The sequence below is a fragment of the Curcuma longa genome, chromosome 4, assembly GCF_044706935.1.
Source record: "Curcuma longa cultivar G26 ecotype Majalengka, Jawa Barat chromosome 4, ITB_CL_G26_1.1, whole genome shotgun sequence".
NCBI classification, from domain to species: Eukaryota; Viridiplantae; Streptophyta; class Magnoliopsida; order Zingiberales; family Zingiberaceae; genus Curcuma; species Curcuma longa.
The window spans coordinates 9,606,896-9,626,036 of NC_133864.1; the positions used below are offsets into that span (position 1 = coordinate 9,606,896).

A 19,141-nucleotide genomic window follows, 5' to 3' on the forward strand; every position below is an offset into this window, starting at 1 on the left:
CTTCTGAAATAATAATAATAGTGTGTGCATTGTGATGTCCCATCGCCTGCAAAAATAATAATGTTGTGTGTGCATTGTGATGTTCCATCTTCTAAAATAACGATAATGGTGTGTGCATTGTGATGCCCCAGTCGCCTACAAAAATAATAATGTTGTGTGCATTGTGATGTCCCATCTCCTAAAATAATGATAATGGTGTGTGCATTGTGATGTCCTATCGCCTGCAAAAATAATAATGTTGTGTGTACATTGTGATGTTCTGTTTTTGAAATAATGATAATGGTGTGTGAAATAATGATAATGGTGTGTGCATTGTGATATCCCGTCACCTGCAAAATAATAATGTTGTGTGTGCATTGTGATATCCTGTCTTCTGAAATAATGATAATGGTGTGTGCATTGTGATGCCCCATCGCCTGCAAAAATAATAATGTTGTGTGCATTATGTATTATAAATGCATACCATAACTGAAAATAATTCATCCACATTCTTCATCTCAAAAAATGAATGCTAGATATGAAGGTCTGTCAAATTTATCATCCTCAAGCTCTGAAGATGATGAAATATTTGAAACACACAGAAGACTTATCACTCAAGTGATTTGTCGCAACAATCAAGTCATTTTGAATCATCTGAGTGAAGAAAGCAACAAAGTCAAACATCGAAGATCTATTCCTGGTCACATAGTGATCAATCGTAATAGAGAAGCTGCTGATTGTAATCTATTCAATGATTACTTTATCGAAAATCCTACATATAATGCCGTAATATTTCGAAGAAGATTCTGAATGGGAAGAAATTTATTTATGCGTATTTTTAATGCGGTTAATAATCATGATAATTATTTTGTGCAGAAAAAAGACAGAGTTAGGAAACTTGGTTTGTCAGGTTTACAAAAAATGAAAGCTGCATTTCGAATATTGGCATATGGTGTACCAGCAGACGCTACTGATGAGTACATCAAAATAGGAAAATCAATTGACATAAAAAGTGTGAAAATATTTTGTCGTGCTGTTGTTGAAGTATTTGGAGGACAATACATGCGATCACCCAATGCTAATGATGTTGCCAGACTTCTTCATATTGGTGAGCAGCGTGCTTTTCCTGGTATGTTGGGTAGTCTAAATTGCATGCATTGGAGGTGGAAAATTTGCCCAACAGCATGGGTTGGTCAATATTCTGGTTGTAGTGGAAAGCCAACAATTATTCTAGAAGTTGTAGCTGATTACGATATTTGGATATGACGTGCATATTTCAGTTTACCCAAATCTAACAATGACACTAATGTATTGGAGTCTTCTAATCTTTTTTCTAACCTTGCTCAAGGTATTGCTCCCCCTGCTCGTTATGTCATTCAATGAAAATAGTACGACATGGATTACTATTTAGCTAATGGTATATATCCAAAATGGTCTACACTTGTTTAAGCAATTCAGGATCGATGCGCTACAAAGAATAAATTGTTTGCAATGAAACAAGAGGCATGTAGAAAAGAAGTTGAGTGAGCAATTGGAGTGCTTCAATCACGCTTTGCAATTGTTACAGGACCTTCACGTTTTTGGTAGAAAAATATTTTATATAATATAATGACTTCATGTATTATTATACATAATATGATAATTGAAGATGAACCCAATATGAATGCATCAATTGTTGATCAAGGTGAAGTGCCGTCAACTGCAAATATTGATACATCAATAGATGACAATACCCGATTTTGAAAGTTTCTTGCTAGATACGAAGGAATCAAAAATAAAAATACTCACTTTGCCCTTAGAAATGCATTAATTGAGCATTTGTGAGAATAATATGATAATTCTGATAATTAAGGTTCATAATCATGTATTTTCTCCCTCCGGCGAGCAGTCTTCTTTCTTTCCGCTCCTAGGAATCATATAGTAGTTTCACAAGCTTCATAGGCTTCCTTCCGATGAAGCATAGCAACCCTCAATCTTTCTTTCTGGCTAAATTGAACTTCCTTTAGCTTAAACTCAAACTGTAGATCCATTTGACTTTGGGTAAACCAAAACTCCAGAAGAATAATTATTCTCAGAGCTATAGGTGTGTTTACCTTACATATATTGATAGCCAATTTGCTATTTCTATAGAACAATCCAAGGAAACGTGTTAACAGGCAGAGAAAGCCTCAGTGACTGTAATCTCTACTTGTCGACCTCCTCTTATTCTGTCGTGAGTGCTCTCTATGTCTACTATGCTCACGAAGGGAATCGTCTCTTTCAGCTGATCTTCTATGCCGCGTACGAGAAGCCTCTTCCTTATCTCGAGATCTTCTATGCCTGATAGGAGAATCTTCCGTGGAGTGAGAGCGTCTGCGCCTAGGCGGTGATGGGACCTAGTTCACAATATGGGAGCAATGCAGAATAAGAAACTGAAATTAGAGTTTCACATGAACTTGTACACAATAGCAATGGAGACCAAGTTAATTGCTGGAAAATTCAGAAAAATTATACTCAATATAGAAAATTCAGTTAAAAGCTTTCAGTTTTTAACAAACTTTCTGCATAACTGCAGCTGTTTCAGATGGAAAATAGAGGTCCAATACTTAAGAATACCTGAAAACGTGTCATATATCGTCCTTCAGGTGGAGGTGGAATACCAAGCCTTTTAAGATCATCATATGGAATTGGTCGCCTGGTTACTCAAGAAAAGCATGTAAACTCTGTCATTGCTCTTCATCGAAGAGTAAGAATTTAGACATACCAGAGAACTGAATGACAACTGCATTTGCTAGTGGATTATGGTATCAAATTTATTAGAAAGAAGCTGAAACTAAGACTGAAATACACACAAAGGAGCACGAAATGGCCGCTCCCGACCTCCGAAACGAAGTTGACCAGATTCCTTCTTGCCTCCGAGGCCACCACCTGTTTACAGACTACAAAGACATGAAACTGTGGTGAAAGTGTTGATAATGAAAGAATGGTTTACAACACCTAGTCTTCTTGGGATCCATCCAGGCATTAAGTGTTGCCTGTAGTAATCAACAATCACTTCGCAATCATCAATAAAAGAATGGTGTGCGTCCTGCAAGTATAATGCCATGATACATTATGAGCTGAAGAAGCAAATGCTAATTCTGCACTTTGATATGACAATATATGGATATCAAAGATGACAAGCTGAATGAAAATAAACAGATTAAATTCTACTGATGATGTATAAAAAAAACTTAATTTACTAAAAAGAATGTCTCCACAAATTTGCCTAAAAGTATGTAGCCCAATAATGCAAAGTTAAGAATGAAAACAAAATCATAATTTCTAGTAGAGAGAAGCCCACGGGGTTGCCTTATTTAGCAATTTACAGGGTGCATATTTGAATGTTGAATTCTCACAAGTGCTGGCAAAAAGGTTTGCATGTTAATTGATTTTTTTTTTACAAAATCGGTTGATCCAACTCAGTGTACATACTTGCATGTGTAATTCTTAAAAAATGCTGGTAAATATGATTATACAATCAATCCTATAACTTCCACAGTTGATGATACCTAATTTGGATCAGACAAGTTGGATCACCCAAAAATCTGGCAACAGACACATTTGTTGAAAAATGCCCAAAATCAGCAATATAAAAAGACAATGCATCCAAACCAACAAAAGTCCTGTATACACTTCTAAAGCAGGAGTATAATGAAAAATTAGAAATCGGCAAGCGAGCAAAGTGGCATGACAGAAGTACCTCATATGCACGGCGCATCTCTCTCTCAGTTTCGAATTCCACAAAAGCATAACCACGTGAAGCACCAGTAACTGCAAACAACAAAGCAAACAATTTGTAGCTAAATTATCTTATCAAGGTTCATTCAAGCAAGTATTTACAAAACTCATAACAGCAAATATACTTACATTGGCAGAGGAACTAAGGAGAATTTACATTGCGCAAAAGTTCACTGTGTCTGATTATCCAATTAGTAAGTAATTCACATCAATCTCTCTTATACTATTTGCAACATGCATATGGTAAATTATATGAAGGATATACTCAGATACATTAGAACAACCACACCATTGCGCCAAAGCTCACTGAGTCTGGTTATTAAATTAGTAAGTAATTCATCATAATCTCTTTTATACTATTTGCAACATGCATCTGGTAAATTTTATAAAGGATATCCAAGTTTAAAGGTTCAATCACAAGGTATATATTCACTGCAACTACAACTTTAGAATGCCATTGCAACTAAAGTTATTCTGGAAGATTTTAATAGCCAGGGCAACATAGGTTGGGCTGCTACTGAGCCTAATATTGAATGAAACATTGACCTATATTCTTCAACCTTGGAGCTACATCACTATAAAGAGCCTCATTTAGGCATTGGAACCTGAAGCGTAATCAGCTCTTTAACAACAGAAGCAAGGGAACTAGTACGCACAAACCATATCATCATGGAGTATAAGAAACGAAGCAGATGAGATTATAATGAGAGAAGTACAACAAGTTACCAATATCTCTCACTAGTCGCAAGTTCTTCACCCTTCCGTACTTGTTCATTGCCTAAAGTGGCATCAGAAACGGAGATCGCAATGAACCCTCCAAAGTAATCGTTTTTGACTAACCATTTTTAAGCAAACCAATACGTCAAACACGCACCTTTCTAAGAGTTTCTTCTTCAGTAAGGCGTGAAAGCCGGCCCACAAAGACGGTGCAGTATGGATCGCCGATAACCTTAGGATCGCCCAACGGATCATCTGAAAATACCGAAATTGTCGATTAGTCTAACGTGGAGAAGTGAAAAATAGGGATATGAGAGAACAAGGAGGAAGAAGGCGCGAACTATGTCCACTCACAGAGGCCGGCAGAGGAGCAAAGGACGGCGCGGTAGACAGCGTTGTCGTGAGGGAGGATGTCGGTGCCGTCGATGCTCCCGGCTTGGATAGGGTGATAGGCGTCGGCGTAGAACACGGCGTTGGAGCTGCTCATCCCTGCATCCAAGTCGCCCTCCCGGCAGTCGCGCTCGCTGGTGAGCAAACCCTAGTCCCTCCCCTTCGTGAAACCGGAGGATATGGGACAGCCGCCAATTTGCAAACTCGGCCCACGGACGTAAAGTGGGCCTATTCTCTTTATGAACGCGAACGCGGAATAGAACTAGGGTGCGATGCCTTGGGTATATATATATTTTTTCATATGCAATTTAACCGAGATAGTTCTCTGGTAGATTTGTAATTTATTACATTGGTCTTACGATTATATGTGAGAATATAAATCAAACAATTATAATTGATCATAACATGGGAGGATATTACCTTAGCTTCATCAAGATTCAATCTTTATTCACTTCAACAAATCTATCCCGTCGTAACCAACTCAATTATGCCTCCGAAGCAAGATATACTTGTAAGCATACATGCATATAGTAACATCATGAAATTTATTAATTTAATTATTGCATTGCTATTTGTATTGATATAATTGATTTTGAATTATTTTGTCGTAATTATATTGTCACTAAGTGGTACCTTACTATCTAATGGAGATTTATACCCTCGAGGTGTAATAGCACAAGATGAGAAATATTGAGAAGATGTTGGAGTAGCTCGTCGAGCATGACTTAGTGCGATTAAGTTAGTTGACTCAGTGACTTGAGGTCCGTTGGAAATCAAACAATGATGATTTAGGACATCAAAGAGACCATAAAACAAGGAGTATTAAGGCACAATGTTGACAATAGCTGGAAGAAGGAGCACAACGAAGATGAAGCATAAAGGATGACAAATAGGACAAATTTATAGGTTTGATGCATCCAAGAGATGAATATCTTAGTGAGAAATGACTTTGGTGGCAAAGTAAGTCGTGGAAAATAAACTCATGAGTATAAGCTCTAAGAATTAAGAGGACTTATATATGTGGCAAAGTCAAGTTATGGAAGATAAACTCAAGAGTATAAGCTCTAAGAATTAAGAAACTTATATATGTGAGATCATTTCCACCGAGTGTAGATGATACTCTCAACTACATTCGAAGTCTAGAACATAAACTCACAATAGTGAATGTTGAAGTGTTTAGCTCTGATTGGTTGTCGAATGGAAGTTGATATTGAATCTAAATTCTATGTCCCATAGTTTTTGAAAACATCTAGAATCTCAAAGTGAATCAAAGATTTTAATAAAAAACAACATTGAGGGGTGCCCTAAGGTGTCTAATGATTTTTTTTTCTCGCATATAGCTCAATCTAGAACTAAATCATTATCTTGGTATGCATAACGTTGAGTAATGAAGCCAATTTCGTCTGACTAATACTGAAAGTAGACGGTCTTCCCTCTGAATTGTCTATTAGATAAATTTAAAGTACAACTTATACATATTCAAAAATTGACCTCTAAAATATTCATCCCATATAGTATTCAAATTTTGATAGTCTACTTTATAGTTTTGCACCACACCAATAGGGCACTAATAAAATCTCTTATGATTAGGGGTGAGCAAAAGTTCGATTAAACCGAATTAACTGACCAAGCCGATCGAATTTTAAGTTCAGTTCGGTTATTTAGAATTTTATTTTTTTTAAAAATATCGATTATTTCAGATAATTCGATTCAGTTTCAATTTTAAAATTCCTAATTCGCTTAAATTGAATAAATCGATATTATATGGTGTTGGTTTTGAAAACCAGCACCACATTGCAGTGTTGGTGCCAATAGAGGTCAATTTTGGTACTCCCTGTGTTTAACAAAGCTTTGATTTATGTAGGAGGATTTGTGATGTAAAACAACAGAACCTAAAGTTTTGGGATCATTTTGATTGTAAACTTTGATAGGTCATAACTTTTGATTCAGATTAAATCACGGGACTTATAATATATTAAATCGAATCTTCTTGAGAACGACCTAGTCTTAGGCCCAAAATCGACATTTACAAACCATTTTAGAGGTTCTGAAGAATTTTAGTACTTTTTATTAAGGTTATTTTAATCTTTTACATCGTTAGGGTTGTTAGACTATTTAAACATTTATCTTAGATCTAGTTAAAAATCGTATAGAAAATATATCATTATTGAAAATTTTGATTAATTCAGTCAAAAATCGAATTAGTCGATATTTTATTTATCCGGTTGATTCGATTTTTATTGAAAAGTTCAGTTTTTTTATTTATTCGATTTCGGTTAAATCCATTTGATCAGTTTAGAGTTTAAAATTAGATTTTGAACTCGTTACTCAGCCCTACTTAAGGTTTATGAACAACTTTATCAAGCATATTTATTGAGTTTGAAGCCACCATTTAACGTAATTCATACACGATATCACTGGCATTAACTACTACTACTACTACCACTTCTACTACGATAAAGAATTACGCAAGAAAAAGTTCTTTCATCATATAAACTGATCGGAAAGTTTAAGCTAACACAAAGATAAGAGCAGAGTAGTTAGGGAGGGACGGAGATGGACGACTCTTCTTTCTTTATCATCATCCTTCTTCTATCCAGCTTTACCTTCTCCTCTGCGAATTCCCAATCAGACTCCTGCTCCGCACAGCTAAACGTCGGCGATCTGATTCCCTTCAGCACCTCTTCCCTCGCCTGCGTCCCTGCCTGGACCTCCGAACGCTTCTTCCTGAGAGTAAACTCAAACAGCTAACTCCATCACTCTTAAAATTCTGATTTTTGATCTGTAAAATCTAGACATTTCAAAGTTTTCATGGCCGGCCAGTACGCGAAAACAGGGCCGAGCTTATGGAGTTTTGTGCTTTCGGCGCCCGACGGTGGGGCGTACGTCGCGATCGGATTCTCCCCCGACGGGAGGATGGTCGGCAGCAGCGCCGTGGTTGGGTGGATGGCCGGCGATGGCGGCGCAGGGATGGCGGTGCAGTACTTTCTCGGCGGCTACAGTCCTGACCAGTGCCCGCCGGAGCAGGGGAACCTGACGCTGGTGCGGGGCAGCGCGGTTGTCGTCTCTAGGAGCTCCCGGTTGTACCTGGCGTTCCAGCTCAACGCGTCGCAGCCGGAAGGGATCCTGGTCTACGCGGTCGGCCCCGAGAACGCTTTGCCGTCGGCGGATGGCTACTTGGCCGCGCATCGGAGCATGGCTTCTGGGAGCTTGAATGCTCCCGCGGCAGCCCGCGGCAGTGAGTATGGTAGCAGAGGAGAAGCTCCGAGTTGGGGAAGTGGAGCGAGTGCGGGATGCGGCAGCGGCGGTGGCCGGACCAGCGCCGCCGGAGCCATTGCCATTGCCATTGCCATTCTTCTTCATCACTTTCTCTGCTTCTAAATTGGATCATGCTTGTTTTTCATCACATTGTTCTTCAGTAATTGCATTCGATTATCTGGAAATTCTTTGTGGAAATATATAATTATGAGTTGGGCGTTAGATGAAGCATTCATCATCATGATGGTGCAAATGCAGATGCAATAGGAAGTGATTACGGTAGTTTGCAATGATGTGCCAAGTGACCCACACATTGCTTGATAAGAATGTACACTAGCCACTAGGTGTCCAAATCAAGCGTATAACAAAATCAATAGTCTATTCATTATAAAAATAAATAAATTAATTAACTATTATAATATATAATAATTTTAATCAAAACTATTAAATGTGTAGTAATTTTTGTTGGCTGGATAAAGTTGTCGATGTTCTAGTTAGTCAAAGATCAAGATGAAAGTTAAGCATTCTTGCTTTAGCGTTAAAATACAATGATCTATGAATCAAAAAAGGAATATTTCAAATTTTGAATCTTGATGAACTTTCAAGAACTCAGGAGGAATGTCACACTGTAAGAGAGCGTTTGGTTGGGGGTTATTATTGATAATCTTAGTTATCTGTCCAAAGTTATCAACGATAACCTTGTTTGGTTCAAATTATGATTGATTCTCAAGTAATTAATACAATATCACCGCCACATCAACAAATAAGTTATAACCTGGGAACGTGATTACCTTGATAGTCTAAGGTTTTCTACAATTTCGGAGGTTAATAAAATATTTTTCTATGATTACTCTTTGATTTTAAAATTTAGTTAATTGAATGTATTATGAAATCTAATTGAAACCGAATTAATCAATTTAATAAATTTTAATTTAAAATTTTAAAAAAATATATTTTAAATTTAAAAAAATTAAAATTAATGAATTATATTTATTAATTTAATAAATTATTTTATTAAAATAATTATTTTAATGAATTATTTTATTAATATATATATATATTTATTTATGTTAAATTTTAAAAAATAAAATTAATAAATTATTTTATTAAAAAATATAAATGTATGTATATAGTTATTCCGTCGCTAACAACAATTATTTTTATAGTGGGTCACAACGCAAGAGGGTATTGCCTGGCTTTGCCAAAATAAAATCGAACCCTTGCTCTCTTCTGCAACTCTGCTGCGTCGTAACCAACTTAGTTATGCCCCGGGGACTGTATATAATGGGTGTCTCAAATCTCATGGCTAGTTATCCCTTTTCAATCTTGATCTTGAGATCTCCGATCAATATGGTTGGATACACACCACTCGATTCATAGGTTGGGTTTTGGACTCGTTCCGCTAGACAAACAATTTACTTGATCTCTCGATAAATCTTTAGCAAGTGGATTGGCAAGATTCTCCGTCGACTTCACATAGTCATTGGAGATCACACTATTAGAGATCAACTGTCTAATTGCATCATCTATGGATGTGTCGAGATTTACAGCTACAGGATTGTTTAGTCCAGGACCATCAAAAGCATTACACATTCGCACAATCTCAATATATAGAGTGAGATTGCAGATCGAATTCTACCTCCACCTCAGTAGTCACTTCGTCGCCAAACCTCTACATGATCACTTGCACCTCAGCATATCCATCTCATTGATCGATTTTAGCATCATCAATCATGGTTAGACTTAATCATAGATTCGAGAGTGTAATAGCTGAGTTAATTTGAGTATCAAAGTCAATCTCTACTCCATGTTAATTTTCTCTTTAATTTGTATTTGTTGGTTCTCTCTGCAGGTTCTGTAATCACTGCTATATATAAGATTATAATCCAAGTTTTATACAGGACACTATAAACCGTCTCCGACTGAGACCATTTTACAGGACACCATAAAAGAAACAACACAATGAGTATATAATCATATTGGAGTATAACAAAGTGAATTCGAAACTATATATATAAATATATTTGTACCTCAAGAGGTTGCCGGCCTGATCCAGCCAACGCACAGACAACCTACAAATTTACCTTCAATTCCCTGACAAGAATTAACTCGATCGATCGATCATAGGCAGCTTGGTGGTGCAATCAATCCAGAAGCCACCCCATTTGCGAACCTGCAGGAGGACTGCGCCTGCCTACTTTGATAGCTCAATTTTATGCCCTGTAATCTGATTCCGCTGCATGGGTTTCGCCGGCTGCAGTCGAACTTCACGGCCACCGGCGTCGCCGACGTCCCTCGAATGTTCAGGTACTGCACTTGGTCGATCTTTATAGCCGAGTTCTGGCCGGGGCAGCCTCGGTTCCCGGGGCAGTAATTCTGGTCGATTATGATCGGGTTTTGCACGTTCCTCATCAGCACATCCTGAAAGACGACTCGCCGGACGGAGCCCGGAATGTTTGATCCCCAGGTCTTGATCCTGACTCCATTTTGCGTGCCGGAGAACTGAACCGTTTTGACTGTCACGTTCCTCACGCTCTCTTCCTGCAACCCCTGCCCCCTTCCCAGACTCCCGATGCTGCATTAATCGATCGACGATTTGTTGAGGTTTTTGTCATCGGAATTAGAGAATTAATTAGCAGCGTGTTGATTACCACCTTATGCCATGGCCGGGGCCGCAGGAGACGCGCTCGATCCAGAGGTGGGCGGTGCCGGGGCCGACGGAGACGCAGTCGTCGCCGGTCCTGATGTTGGCGCGGACGACGTCGACGTCGGTCGACATCTGGACGTGGATGCCGTCGGTGTTGGGGCTGCTCCCGGGCGCGTGGATGTTGACGTTTCGCAGCTTGACGTTGTTGCACTGAAGGATCACGATGTGGAAAAGCTTGCTGTCGATCGACGTCAAGCCATCGACGGCGATGTTCTTCGAGCTGGTAAAAGTCAACGACTGCATTCGCCGGCACACAAATCAGCATCGCAACACTACCCAACTAAAACAAACTAAAGATCCCGTTTACCGATGCGCCGGCGGGGCAGCTCCGACCAGCGGATTTGCAGGCCCACAACAGGGCGCCGCGGCCGTCGAGACGGCCGCCGCTGATGGAAACTCCGTCGACGTGGCTGAAAGCAATCCAATGGCCGGAGGCGCCCGAGGAGCCGGTATACTCCGACGGCGCGACGAGGGTTCCGTCGATGGAGAACTTGACGGAGGGACTCCTGCACGGGCCGTCGAAGTGGGCCTGGCTCACCAAGAAGTTCCCCGTGGGCACGTAGATGGTCGAGGGACCGGAAGAGCTGCAGGCGGCGGACCAGGCCTTGAGGAAAGCTCCGGCGGCGTCTCCGGCGCCAGGCTTCGCCCCGAAGCTGAGCACATTGTAGTTGCCGGCTCTTGATCGAGAACAGAGGAAGAGGAGGAGGAGGAGAGGGCTGAAGCTCGTGAGGTTGGCCATCAGATCAAATCAGAAAAATGGTTAAGTGGGTGGGATTAGAGACGAGGAGTATTTAAAGGATCGAGTGGGTGGGAAATTAGCGAACAATGGCCACCAAATAACTTTAGACTAGTTTGGGTTTGCTTAGACTTGGAGATGATGGTGGAAATCCATAGGAGAAGAGAAGAGAGACTATAGAAAAAGTAATTTGAAAACTCCAAGAGAAAGAGAGAAGAGTTAGTTTGACTACAAGAATGGTGTTTGGTGGACCTCAACTAAAGTTATTGGATGGACGAGGAAGATGGAAAGGATCGATAGTGAAAAATTGGGCATTCAACATCTTAGCAATTTGTATGTGATGGAACCTAACTTCCTACTTAAATTGAAATCACTGTTATTCTTGAAGAATTGACATTAGTATTTGGTAAAATAAAGTGCTACAACCTTCGCAATAGGTTGTTTATTTGAATGAGAAAAGAAAATGATTAAAAATAGGATTACTGTAGAATTAGTTACTCCTGAATTGATACGACCTGTGCACCATATGAATATTTTCGTCTGCTCACCTCAAAAGGCTAAGTTCTAAGAAAGAGAAAGAATCTAGGGTTTTGACTATAAAAAAGAATTGTTATTCTTGTTTCCCTAAGTGCTAAAAGGTTTCAATTTCTTTTCTTGTAATTGTGTTCCCTTATAAGATTCCTTAGTTCTCCAAATTCTTCATCTTGTAAGAGGGAAGTGTAAGAAAGGTTTTGCCACCTTTAGTTTCTTACTAAGCAAGAGATTTCTTTGTATTTTTGAATTAATTATAATAATTTTACATATTATTGTTGTGTTTCCACTGCAACCAACTTCATCTTGTATATTATTGTTGTGTTTTAAAATAGTTTTTTTATTAATGCTATTTATGGCAGTGTTATTTTCTTTTCTAAATACGAGTTTTGTTATCCATTTCCTGATATTCTTTGATAGAATCAACAAGTTGTAGAATATTGCTTTGGGCATTCATGTATGAATCATGGATTCAATAGTTTTCGCTTCGTCAGCTAGCTAACATTTTGATTAATATATTGTTTAACAATGTCTTATGCAAATAGGTAAATATAAAGATGCTCATGATTTATGGACAAAGTTAATCAAAGACCATGAGAATCCATCATCAATACAACAGGAGAAAGATCCTAAGGAGGGAGATTTGTTAGTTAAAGAATGAAAATTTTAGAAGTTGAGAAGTGTTTAACATCCAAGACGGAGGCCGAAGATGCATCAATTGTATACATCCAAGGTTGAAATTGTGAAAAACATCCACCTCTTCAAGGTTGAGGGTGAGGAGAGGTCTTCAACACCCGAATCTAGAGAAACCTTAACATCTAGGGTGCGTTTGGTTGGAGGTCATCCGTGATTACCTTGGTTATGTGATTACCAAGTAATCACATAACCAGGCTATAGGGAATAAAACATAACCAATGTTGTTTGGTTGAATCCTAGGTAATGAAACAAAACCTTGTTTGTTTGAAGGTTTTAATACATTACTTACTTTTACATTTACTATATTATCCCTAGTTCAATTATAATCATTTTTTACAACTAAATTAATTTGATATTTAATTATTTTTAAATTTAAATTATTAATTATAATATTAATAATATATTATATTATAAATTTTAAAAATTTAAATTATCTTAAGAGAGGTTCTAACAAATAGGAATAAGTTTTTGAGCAAAACTGAATCAACATTAATAAACGTATTTAAATATTTATATTTTGTTAATTGTAATTAGAAGTGTTATAGATTAAATGTAATTTTTAGTAAAAAATAATTAGGATTGTCTTCGTTAATTTTAACTATTAAAATTATATTTTCAATAACTGTATAAATTTTATTTATTAATTATTAGATAATTTAATTAATTATTCATATTCTAGTGCTCAATCGGCGAGGCTGCTCTTCCACGTCGCTTTCGCTTGACGTATCAGCCTCGTTGCCATCCTCCTCCTCGCCCGGCCGTGTATCGTGGCCGCTCAGAGACCGGAGACGGAGCAGGCCCTTCATCGAACCGTAACCGTCGACGCCCCATTCCTCCTTGACCAGGTCGGTGAGGCCCTCCCGCGTCGGGGAGAGCTCCTTGACCAGGTCGGTAACTTCTTAGCCTTCCAGTTCATCACGCGACCGGGCATGGCTCCGCCGGGGCAGCGAAGGGCGGAGGTAGCCGGCAGGAACTGGTTTAAGAAATCTGCCGCCGCCGCTAGGTTTCGAAGCAAGCGATTGAGTAATTTAAGAAATCCGCCGCCGCTAGGTTTCGAAGGGCGAAGGGCGAAGGGCGAAGGGCGGAGGTAGCCGGAGGTAACCGAAATTGAAGCAAGCGATTGAGTAATTTAAGAAATCCGCCGCCGCCGCTAGGTTTCGCTCGCACAGGGAATCGCCGTCGCCGCCGCTAGGTTTCGCTCGCCAGGGAGAGGAGTCGCTCACTAAGCAAGTTTCGCACGCGCAGGGATGACAGGGTTACGCGGGGTAATAAGGTAAAGGAAATTTACTTAACCCCGGAATCCAGGAAAACCTACGTTTTCCTTGGTTATGTGATTCCGGGTTGCATTACCTTTTTGATGACGTATGCTGACGTGTCAGGCATAAAAGATTACCCCGGAATCATTGATTACCTAAACCAAATACAGTTTTTGTTGATAACCTTGGGTGGATAACCGGGGTAATCACAGATTACCCCCAACCAAACGCACCCCTAGAGTCAACAAATATAAGTCATTCATACCTCATCCTCTAACCATGAGGAAGATGACAATGTCACTCCAAGCAACCAATATCCGAAGGTATCCAAAGTTTGATTGTTAGAATTAACAATCATATTATATACTGAGTGTACAAAAGGTTCGAGTGGTACTAAGGTGAAGGAGAAGCCAAAGGAGATTGAAATATGACACACAAAAAAGTAAGGAACACATTGTGTGTTGCTTATGCAATGAAAAAGGACATTACCAAAGTCAATGTGAGAGAGAGAGAGGGAATCTAAGAAGGACATGGGTTGAAGCTCAATTCAAGGGGAGCTTCTAAGGTAAATCCTAAGATATCATTTTCTTGTAATTATGCATTTCATTATAATGTACCTTCATTTCATGATAACAAGGCATGCCAAAAATAAATATTATGATTTTAATATTTGTTATCATAAAAATAAGAAATTGGATAAGCCTAAGAAAATTTTTAGGAAAATTAAATTAAATAGGACTACCTTACCTAGTGATAAGAAAATAGAGAAGAATTTAGGAAACAATCCAATAATGGTAAACATATGCCTAGAAGATTAACAACAATAGAGAAAGAAAATCAAGATGTAAGGTCAAGACTTGATCAATTTGAAAAGAAACATAATTTAAAAAATGACTAATGAGTCTAAAATGTTTAAAAAGAGAAATCCAAATATAGAAAAGCAAAAATCATCCAAGGCAAAGGAGATATAAGGATACAAATCAAAATTCAAAGATAATAAATGTATCAACCTTTTATAAAGCTTCATTTGACTATAAAATCAACTCTAAGGTCAAAAGCGGTTCATCATATTTTATAGATTAAAAATATAATAGGACGTTATTTTGATTTTTTAAAATTGACTTTTTTTCTTTAAAAAATATTAATTAATTTTTTTTTTATTTTTTTTCAGCTTGACCAACTTTACCCAGGTATTCAATCTCCAAATTCTCACCAACACCACCTAGACCCGACCACGAGCCGGGTCCAGCCCGGACCCGGCCCGGAACCGGACCGGGTCAAACCCGGACCCGGCCCGTTGACCCGGTTAGCCGGGCCGAACCGTAAGCCGGGCCGGTTAAGGTTCAAGCCCTCTTGAACCGGCGGTTCAAACCGCCGGTTCAAACAGTAACCGTGGTTTGAGTTTTTTGGGTTTTTTTGATTTTTTTAACAGGTTTTATATTTTTTAATGCGTGTTCAATAATTTGTATATAAAATATATTTAATTAAATTACAATTTAATATATTGTTGCTAGGAATCGAACCATGACATTCTGAGACACAAACACATGTACTCACCACTGTTCTACAACACCTTTTATTTGTAAAAGTAATATAATTATATATATACTATATTTATATATATTTAATTCAAATCCATTTTATGACGCCGTTGATGGGGAACGAACGCAATTCTCACCGGTCTTGAAATATGCACCACTAAACTACATCGACTTTTCTCTCTTTTTTTAATATTTCTTTTATATAAATTTTAAATTTTAAATTTTTTAATATAATAATCTTGAACCGTCGTGAACCGTCGCGAACCGTGAACCGAACCGTGAATCGGCGGTTCCGAACCGTGAACCGGCGGTTCCGAACCGTTCGAACCGGCGGTTCCGAACCGTCGAACCGGCGGTTCCGAACCGTGGTCGGGTCTAACACCACCATCACAACAACACTGTGACCATCCGTCCACTCACCTTTTCATCTCTCTCGGCTTCGCCATTGCCCCCTGAAAGAGAGAGGGCGACAGAAAGCATGTATTCAAGGAGTCTGATTCAGGGTGAGCCCCAAAGTTTGGTTCGTTTTGTCCCCCTAAAATGCTGCCTTCTTCATTCCCCAGCTCCTTCTGATCTTTTGGAAGAATGGTCAACACCAGCGCTCATGGACTTGGCGCTGTCCCATTAATGCCAATGCCCCCCTTCTCCCATCATTCATTGCATTTGCTCCCCTTCAATAATGTAATGTATAGGAAATCCTCCCTCCTCTACTCCGATCCGCTTTATTCCCTCCCTCCTTATTAATGGCTTTCGTCCCGCTCTGACAGCTGCACTCTCCTGGGCGCGCGAGCCGTGAGGTGCTGTCGGAATGCATAAATGAATGATGTCCTCTCCATCCATCCATGCACGATGCCCATCTAGTCCATCACACTGGACTTAACCTTCGTCCCCAGCGGCATGAAGCATTTGCATGCATGCAATTCAGGAAGCGGACAAATCATCATCTTCGAAATGCATGCATGGGTCACATCATGCCCAATTGCCTCCTCTCCTCCTCCTCCTCCTCCGTCCCCGGTGGGAGCCACCGCTGCCCGAGGGTGGCGCAGCATGCAGCGTGGCCACAGCGGAGACGTAGAGCAGCGGTGCATCGCATTAAAGAATCCACACCGCCATCATTGCTCCTCCACCTCACCATCGTCATCTACCTGCACTGCGTATCCTCCCTACCCTTTTCTCTGTTCCTGCACAATCTTTACTGGCTAGGCTCCAGTAGCTCTTGCTTCTTTTTTTCTGGTTGAATCTCGTCGGTAGTTCTTAATGATGGCCTAAGCTAAGGGTTAATTTCTTTCTTATAAGATCTTCTCAGGATTCGAATAACAATGTTGCTGCCCTACTATTATATATGTTTATAGGGATTGAGTGATGATTATATATCCTTTTTGCCTTTCCTACTCTACAACTTTAGTCAACTACAATTAAAATGCTATAAAAGATCCTCTTACAAATAAAATCATAGACTGTACTATGTGTTATATGTTCTAAATGCTATGAGCTAAATGAACAAAAGTAAAATGACAGAAAATGTGATAGAATGAGGGTAAAATTAATTTAAAGACTAGAATTAATATTGCTGCTTAACATATAAGAACATGGAGTACACAAGTGATAAGTCACGGACCAAATTAAACATTTATTAAATGATGAAGCAGTAGCTAAAGACAATTGCGTTCTTTGTAATTGGACCAGCTGAATCGTCGAGATATGAATGATTATCTATGTCACTTTCTTCTTCACCAGACCTTTGCTCTCCAAGTGTTTAATCTTTGACGTACACACAAAAAAAAGAGTAAAATTAGAGATGAAACAGATGAAAACGATTAACTGCAAGATCAGTTATAAAAGGATAATATGATCTTTTTTGGCTTCAGAAAATTCTAAAGAAATATCGGAATCCAAAGAATTCCACAATCTTTTCATACTCCACTCAAACGGAGAATCGGATGAGAGATCATGAATTCACGAAGAAGAAGACAATATTTCCAATATATTTATGTATTTCGATCGTGATCGTACCATTTATACAAGAATATGAAATAGATATAACAAGAAAGAAATATTCGAAGCATGCGTTCATCGAGGAAGAGAGATTGTTGTATATCCCTTTCAGAACTATTTCATGGATAATGTTACCTTCTTTAATTTCCTGCTCAGGTGTAAGATTTCGTTGAAGATTAAGGTTAAAGCATTTACTTGCGCTGAAGAAAATAAAAATTGAATGTTGTTCTTGTTCCCCATGCACGACTTCAGAAAAGAAACTTAAAAAAAAAAACAATTCTTCAAGTACAAAACCTAGTTGAGACTTGAAAATTAGTACCTGCAGCCAAGATGGAGCTCTAGATCGGGCCGATGCCGGAGCGCTGGTGGCCGCCTGCAGCGCTGGGCTTCGAGTACTGCGCGCCGAAGAGGCCGATGGTTGCTGCTGTGGTGGCGTTCACGGCCGCTGCCAGATCTGCGTCGTTCGGACTCGATCTCAACGTTGCCCATTGGCGGTGGCTAATGCAACTGCGGACGTCCCTGATCGCGAGTGGGTCCTGCCAGAATCCGAAACCCGTGACGCCGTTGTGGTGGCTGCTGAGGTTGAGGAGGGCAGGGGAGGGGAAGGTGGGGGACTGAGAAGAAGCGGCGGACTGGTACTTGGAGAGCTCGAACTTGGCGCAGGAGAGGTCGATCTGGAGCTGGCGGAGCTGGTGCTGGAGCGTGGTGATGACCTTGACGCAGCCGTAGACGGGGTCGCGCAGGCGCATGTCGGCCTCGTAGGCGAGGGAGTTCACGGCGTCCTCCCGCTGGTACGGGTGCAGCTCGTTCAGCAACTTGGTCACGTTGCTGGCGCCGAACACTCGGTGCACGTGCACGAACTTCTGCGGCTGGTCCGGCGGAAAGTACGGAGCGAAAACGCACTCCGGCTGGCATTTCCGCCGCAGGAACTTGCACGCCGCACACGGAGACGAGACCGATGTCGTCGACACCGACGACGACGGCGGCGACGACGACGAAGACGCCATGATCTATTCTCGACTCGGAAATATAATTAAACCCCGACGGAGCAACCTCACAAAAAGGACACGAAAAGCACGTAATTGAGTCCTTGAACATGTAAGTTAAGACATCGTAATTATGATAGGTTTATGGTCCTACCTGAATTATATAAAAAAATAAACATATTAATTGTGTTGTGAGTATAAGTCTATGTAAGCATGTATATAAGAATGTATTAAGGTTTAAATTCTTATTCATATTTTCCTTGAATTATATAATTAAAAATAAACATCTTTGTTAATTGTGATCATGTATATACATCACAAGCTAAAATTAAACTGAATATATATACCTGAATAGGAGTTTGTGGATTTTTTAAATTTATTATAATTTTTAAAAAATAATGTGCGCTTAAAGTGGGCCTTCAAAAGACATTTTACACGATGAATTAAGTACTCTTCTTGCTGAATGCCTTGCGGGGCTTTGGTTTTCCTCAACTATATGTTGGATCGTTGTGATGCATGCATCACGACAACTTCATTCTCGGTGGGCATCAACGGTGTCGTGAATGAGCACTTCATGGGAGCTTGTGGAC

The 19,141-nt window shown here is 39.6% G+C and overlaps 4 protein-coding genes and 1 pseudogene across 7 annotated transcripts; 2 read left to right on the forward strand and 3 right to left on the reverse strand.

The window, feature by feature from the left end:
- Positions 1-504: 504 nt before the first annotated feature.
- Positions 505-1,803, forward strand: LOC141827050 (uncharacterized; annotated as a pseudogene).
- LOC141827529 (U11/U12 small nuclear ribonucleoprotein 35 kDa protein-like) lies at positions 1,640-5,011 on the reverse strand. Of its 4 annotated transcripts, none has more exons than XR_012601695.1 (9): positions 4,810-5,011; positions 4,613-4,710; positions 4,465-4,516; positions 3,701-3,771; positions 2,956-3,046; positions 2,811-2,886; positions 2,575-2,653; positions 2,073-2,354; positions 1,640-1,965 (listed from the first exon to the last, which is right to left on the reverse strand). XR_012601695.1 is itself a non-coding variant. In XM_074714799.1 (8 exons), exons 1-8 carry the CDS (start codon positions 4,940-4,942, stop codon positions 2,148-2,150), a joined length of 807 nt encoding a protein of 268 aa, XP_074570900.1. In that variant the 5' UTR covers positions 4,943-5,011; the 3' UTR covers positions 1,640-2,147. The 4 variants fall into 4 exon arrangements, 1 of the variants encoding a protein (XP_074570900.1); XR_012601694.1 differs by having other exon boundaries at positions 1,640-1,997; XR_012601693.1 differs by having other exon boundaries at positions 1,640-1,678; positions 1,768-2,354.
- A 2,390-nt stretch (positions 5,012-7,401) lies between these two features.
- Positions 7,402-8,226, forward strand: LOC141827051 (cytochrome b561 and DOMON domain-containing protein At3g07570-like). Its single transcript, XM_074714332.1, has 2 exons — positions 7,402-7,578; positions 7,669-8,226. The coding sequence occupies exons 1-2, from the start codon at positions 7,402-7,404 to the stop codon at positions 8,224-8,226; spliced, it is 735 nt and encodes a 244-aa protein (XP_074570433.1).
- A 1,981-nt stretch (positions 8,227-10,207) lies between these two features.
- Positions 10,208-11,549, reverse strand: LOC141828670 (polygalacturonase-like). Its single transcript, XM_074716124.1, has 3 exons — positions 11,118-11,549; positions 10,758-11,047; positions 10,208-10,678 (listed from the first exon to the last, which is right to left on the reverse strand). The coding sequence occupies exons 1-3, from the start codon at positions 11,547-11,549 to the stop codon at positions 10,225-10,227; spliced, it is 1,176 nt and encodes a 391-aa protein (XP_074572225.1). The 3' UTR covers positions 10,208-10,224.
- Positions 11,550-17,903: 6,354 nt separating this feature from the next.
- Positions 17,904-18,598, reverse strand: LOC141828139 (protein ASYMMETRIC LEAVES 2-like). Its single transcript, XM_074715509.1, has one exon. It carries the CDS (start codon positions 18,570-18,572, stop codon positions 17,904-17,906), a length of 669 nt encoding a protein of 222 aa, XP_074571610.1. The 5' UTR covers positions 18,573-18,598.
- Positions 18,599-19,141: the final 543 nt, after the last annotated feature.

Coding starts and splice junctions, on each gene's coding strand:
- LOC141827529 (XM_074714799.1), bottom strand. CDS start 4,942: ATGAGCAGCTCCAACGCCGTGTTCTACGCCGACGCCTATCACCCTATC. Junction 4,711..4,809: donor TTGCTCCTCTGCCGGCCTCT/GTGAGTGGACAT, acceptor CGGTATTTTCAG/ATGATCCGTTGGGCGATCCT. Junction 3,772..4,464: donor GCGACTAGTGAGAGATATTG/GTAACTTGTTGT, acceptor TGTTGTTTGCAG/TTACTGGTGCTTCACGTGGT.
- LOC141827051 (XM_074714332.1), top strand. CDS start 7,402: ATGGACGACTCTTCTTTCTTTATCATCATCCTTCTTCTATCCAGCTTT. Junction 7,579..7,668: donor CCGAACGCTTCTTCCTGAGA/GTAAACTCAAAC, acceptor ATGGCCGGCCAG/TACGCGAAAACAGGGCCGAG.
- LOC141828670 (XM_074716124.1), bottom strand. CDS start 11,549: ATGGCCAACCTCACGAGCTTCAGCCCTCTCCTCCTCCTCCTCTTCCTC. Junction 11,048..11,117: donor GCTGCCCCGCCGGCGCATCG/GTAAACGGGATC, acceptor CGGCGAATGCAG/TCGTTGACTTTTACCAGCTC. Junction 10,679..10,757: donor GGCCCCGGCCATGGCATAAG/GTGGTAATCAAC, acceptor CGATTAATGCAG/CATCGGGAGTCTGGGAAGGG.
- LOC141828139 (XM_074715509.1), bottom strand. CDS start 18,572: ATGGCGTCTTCGTCGTCGTCGCCGCCGTCGTCGTCGGTGTCGACGACA.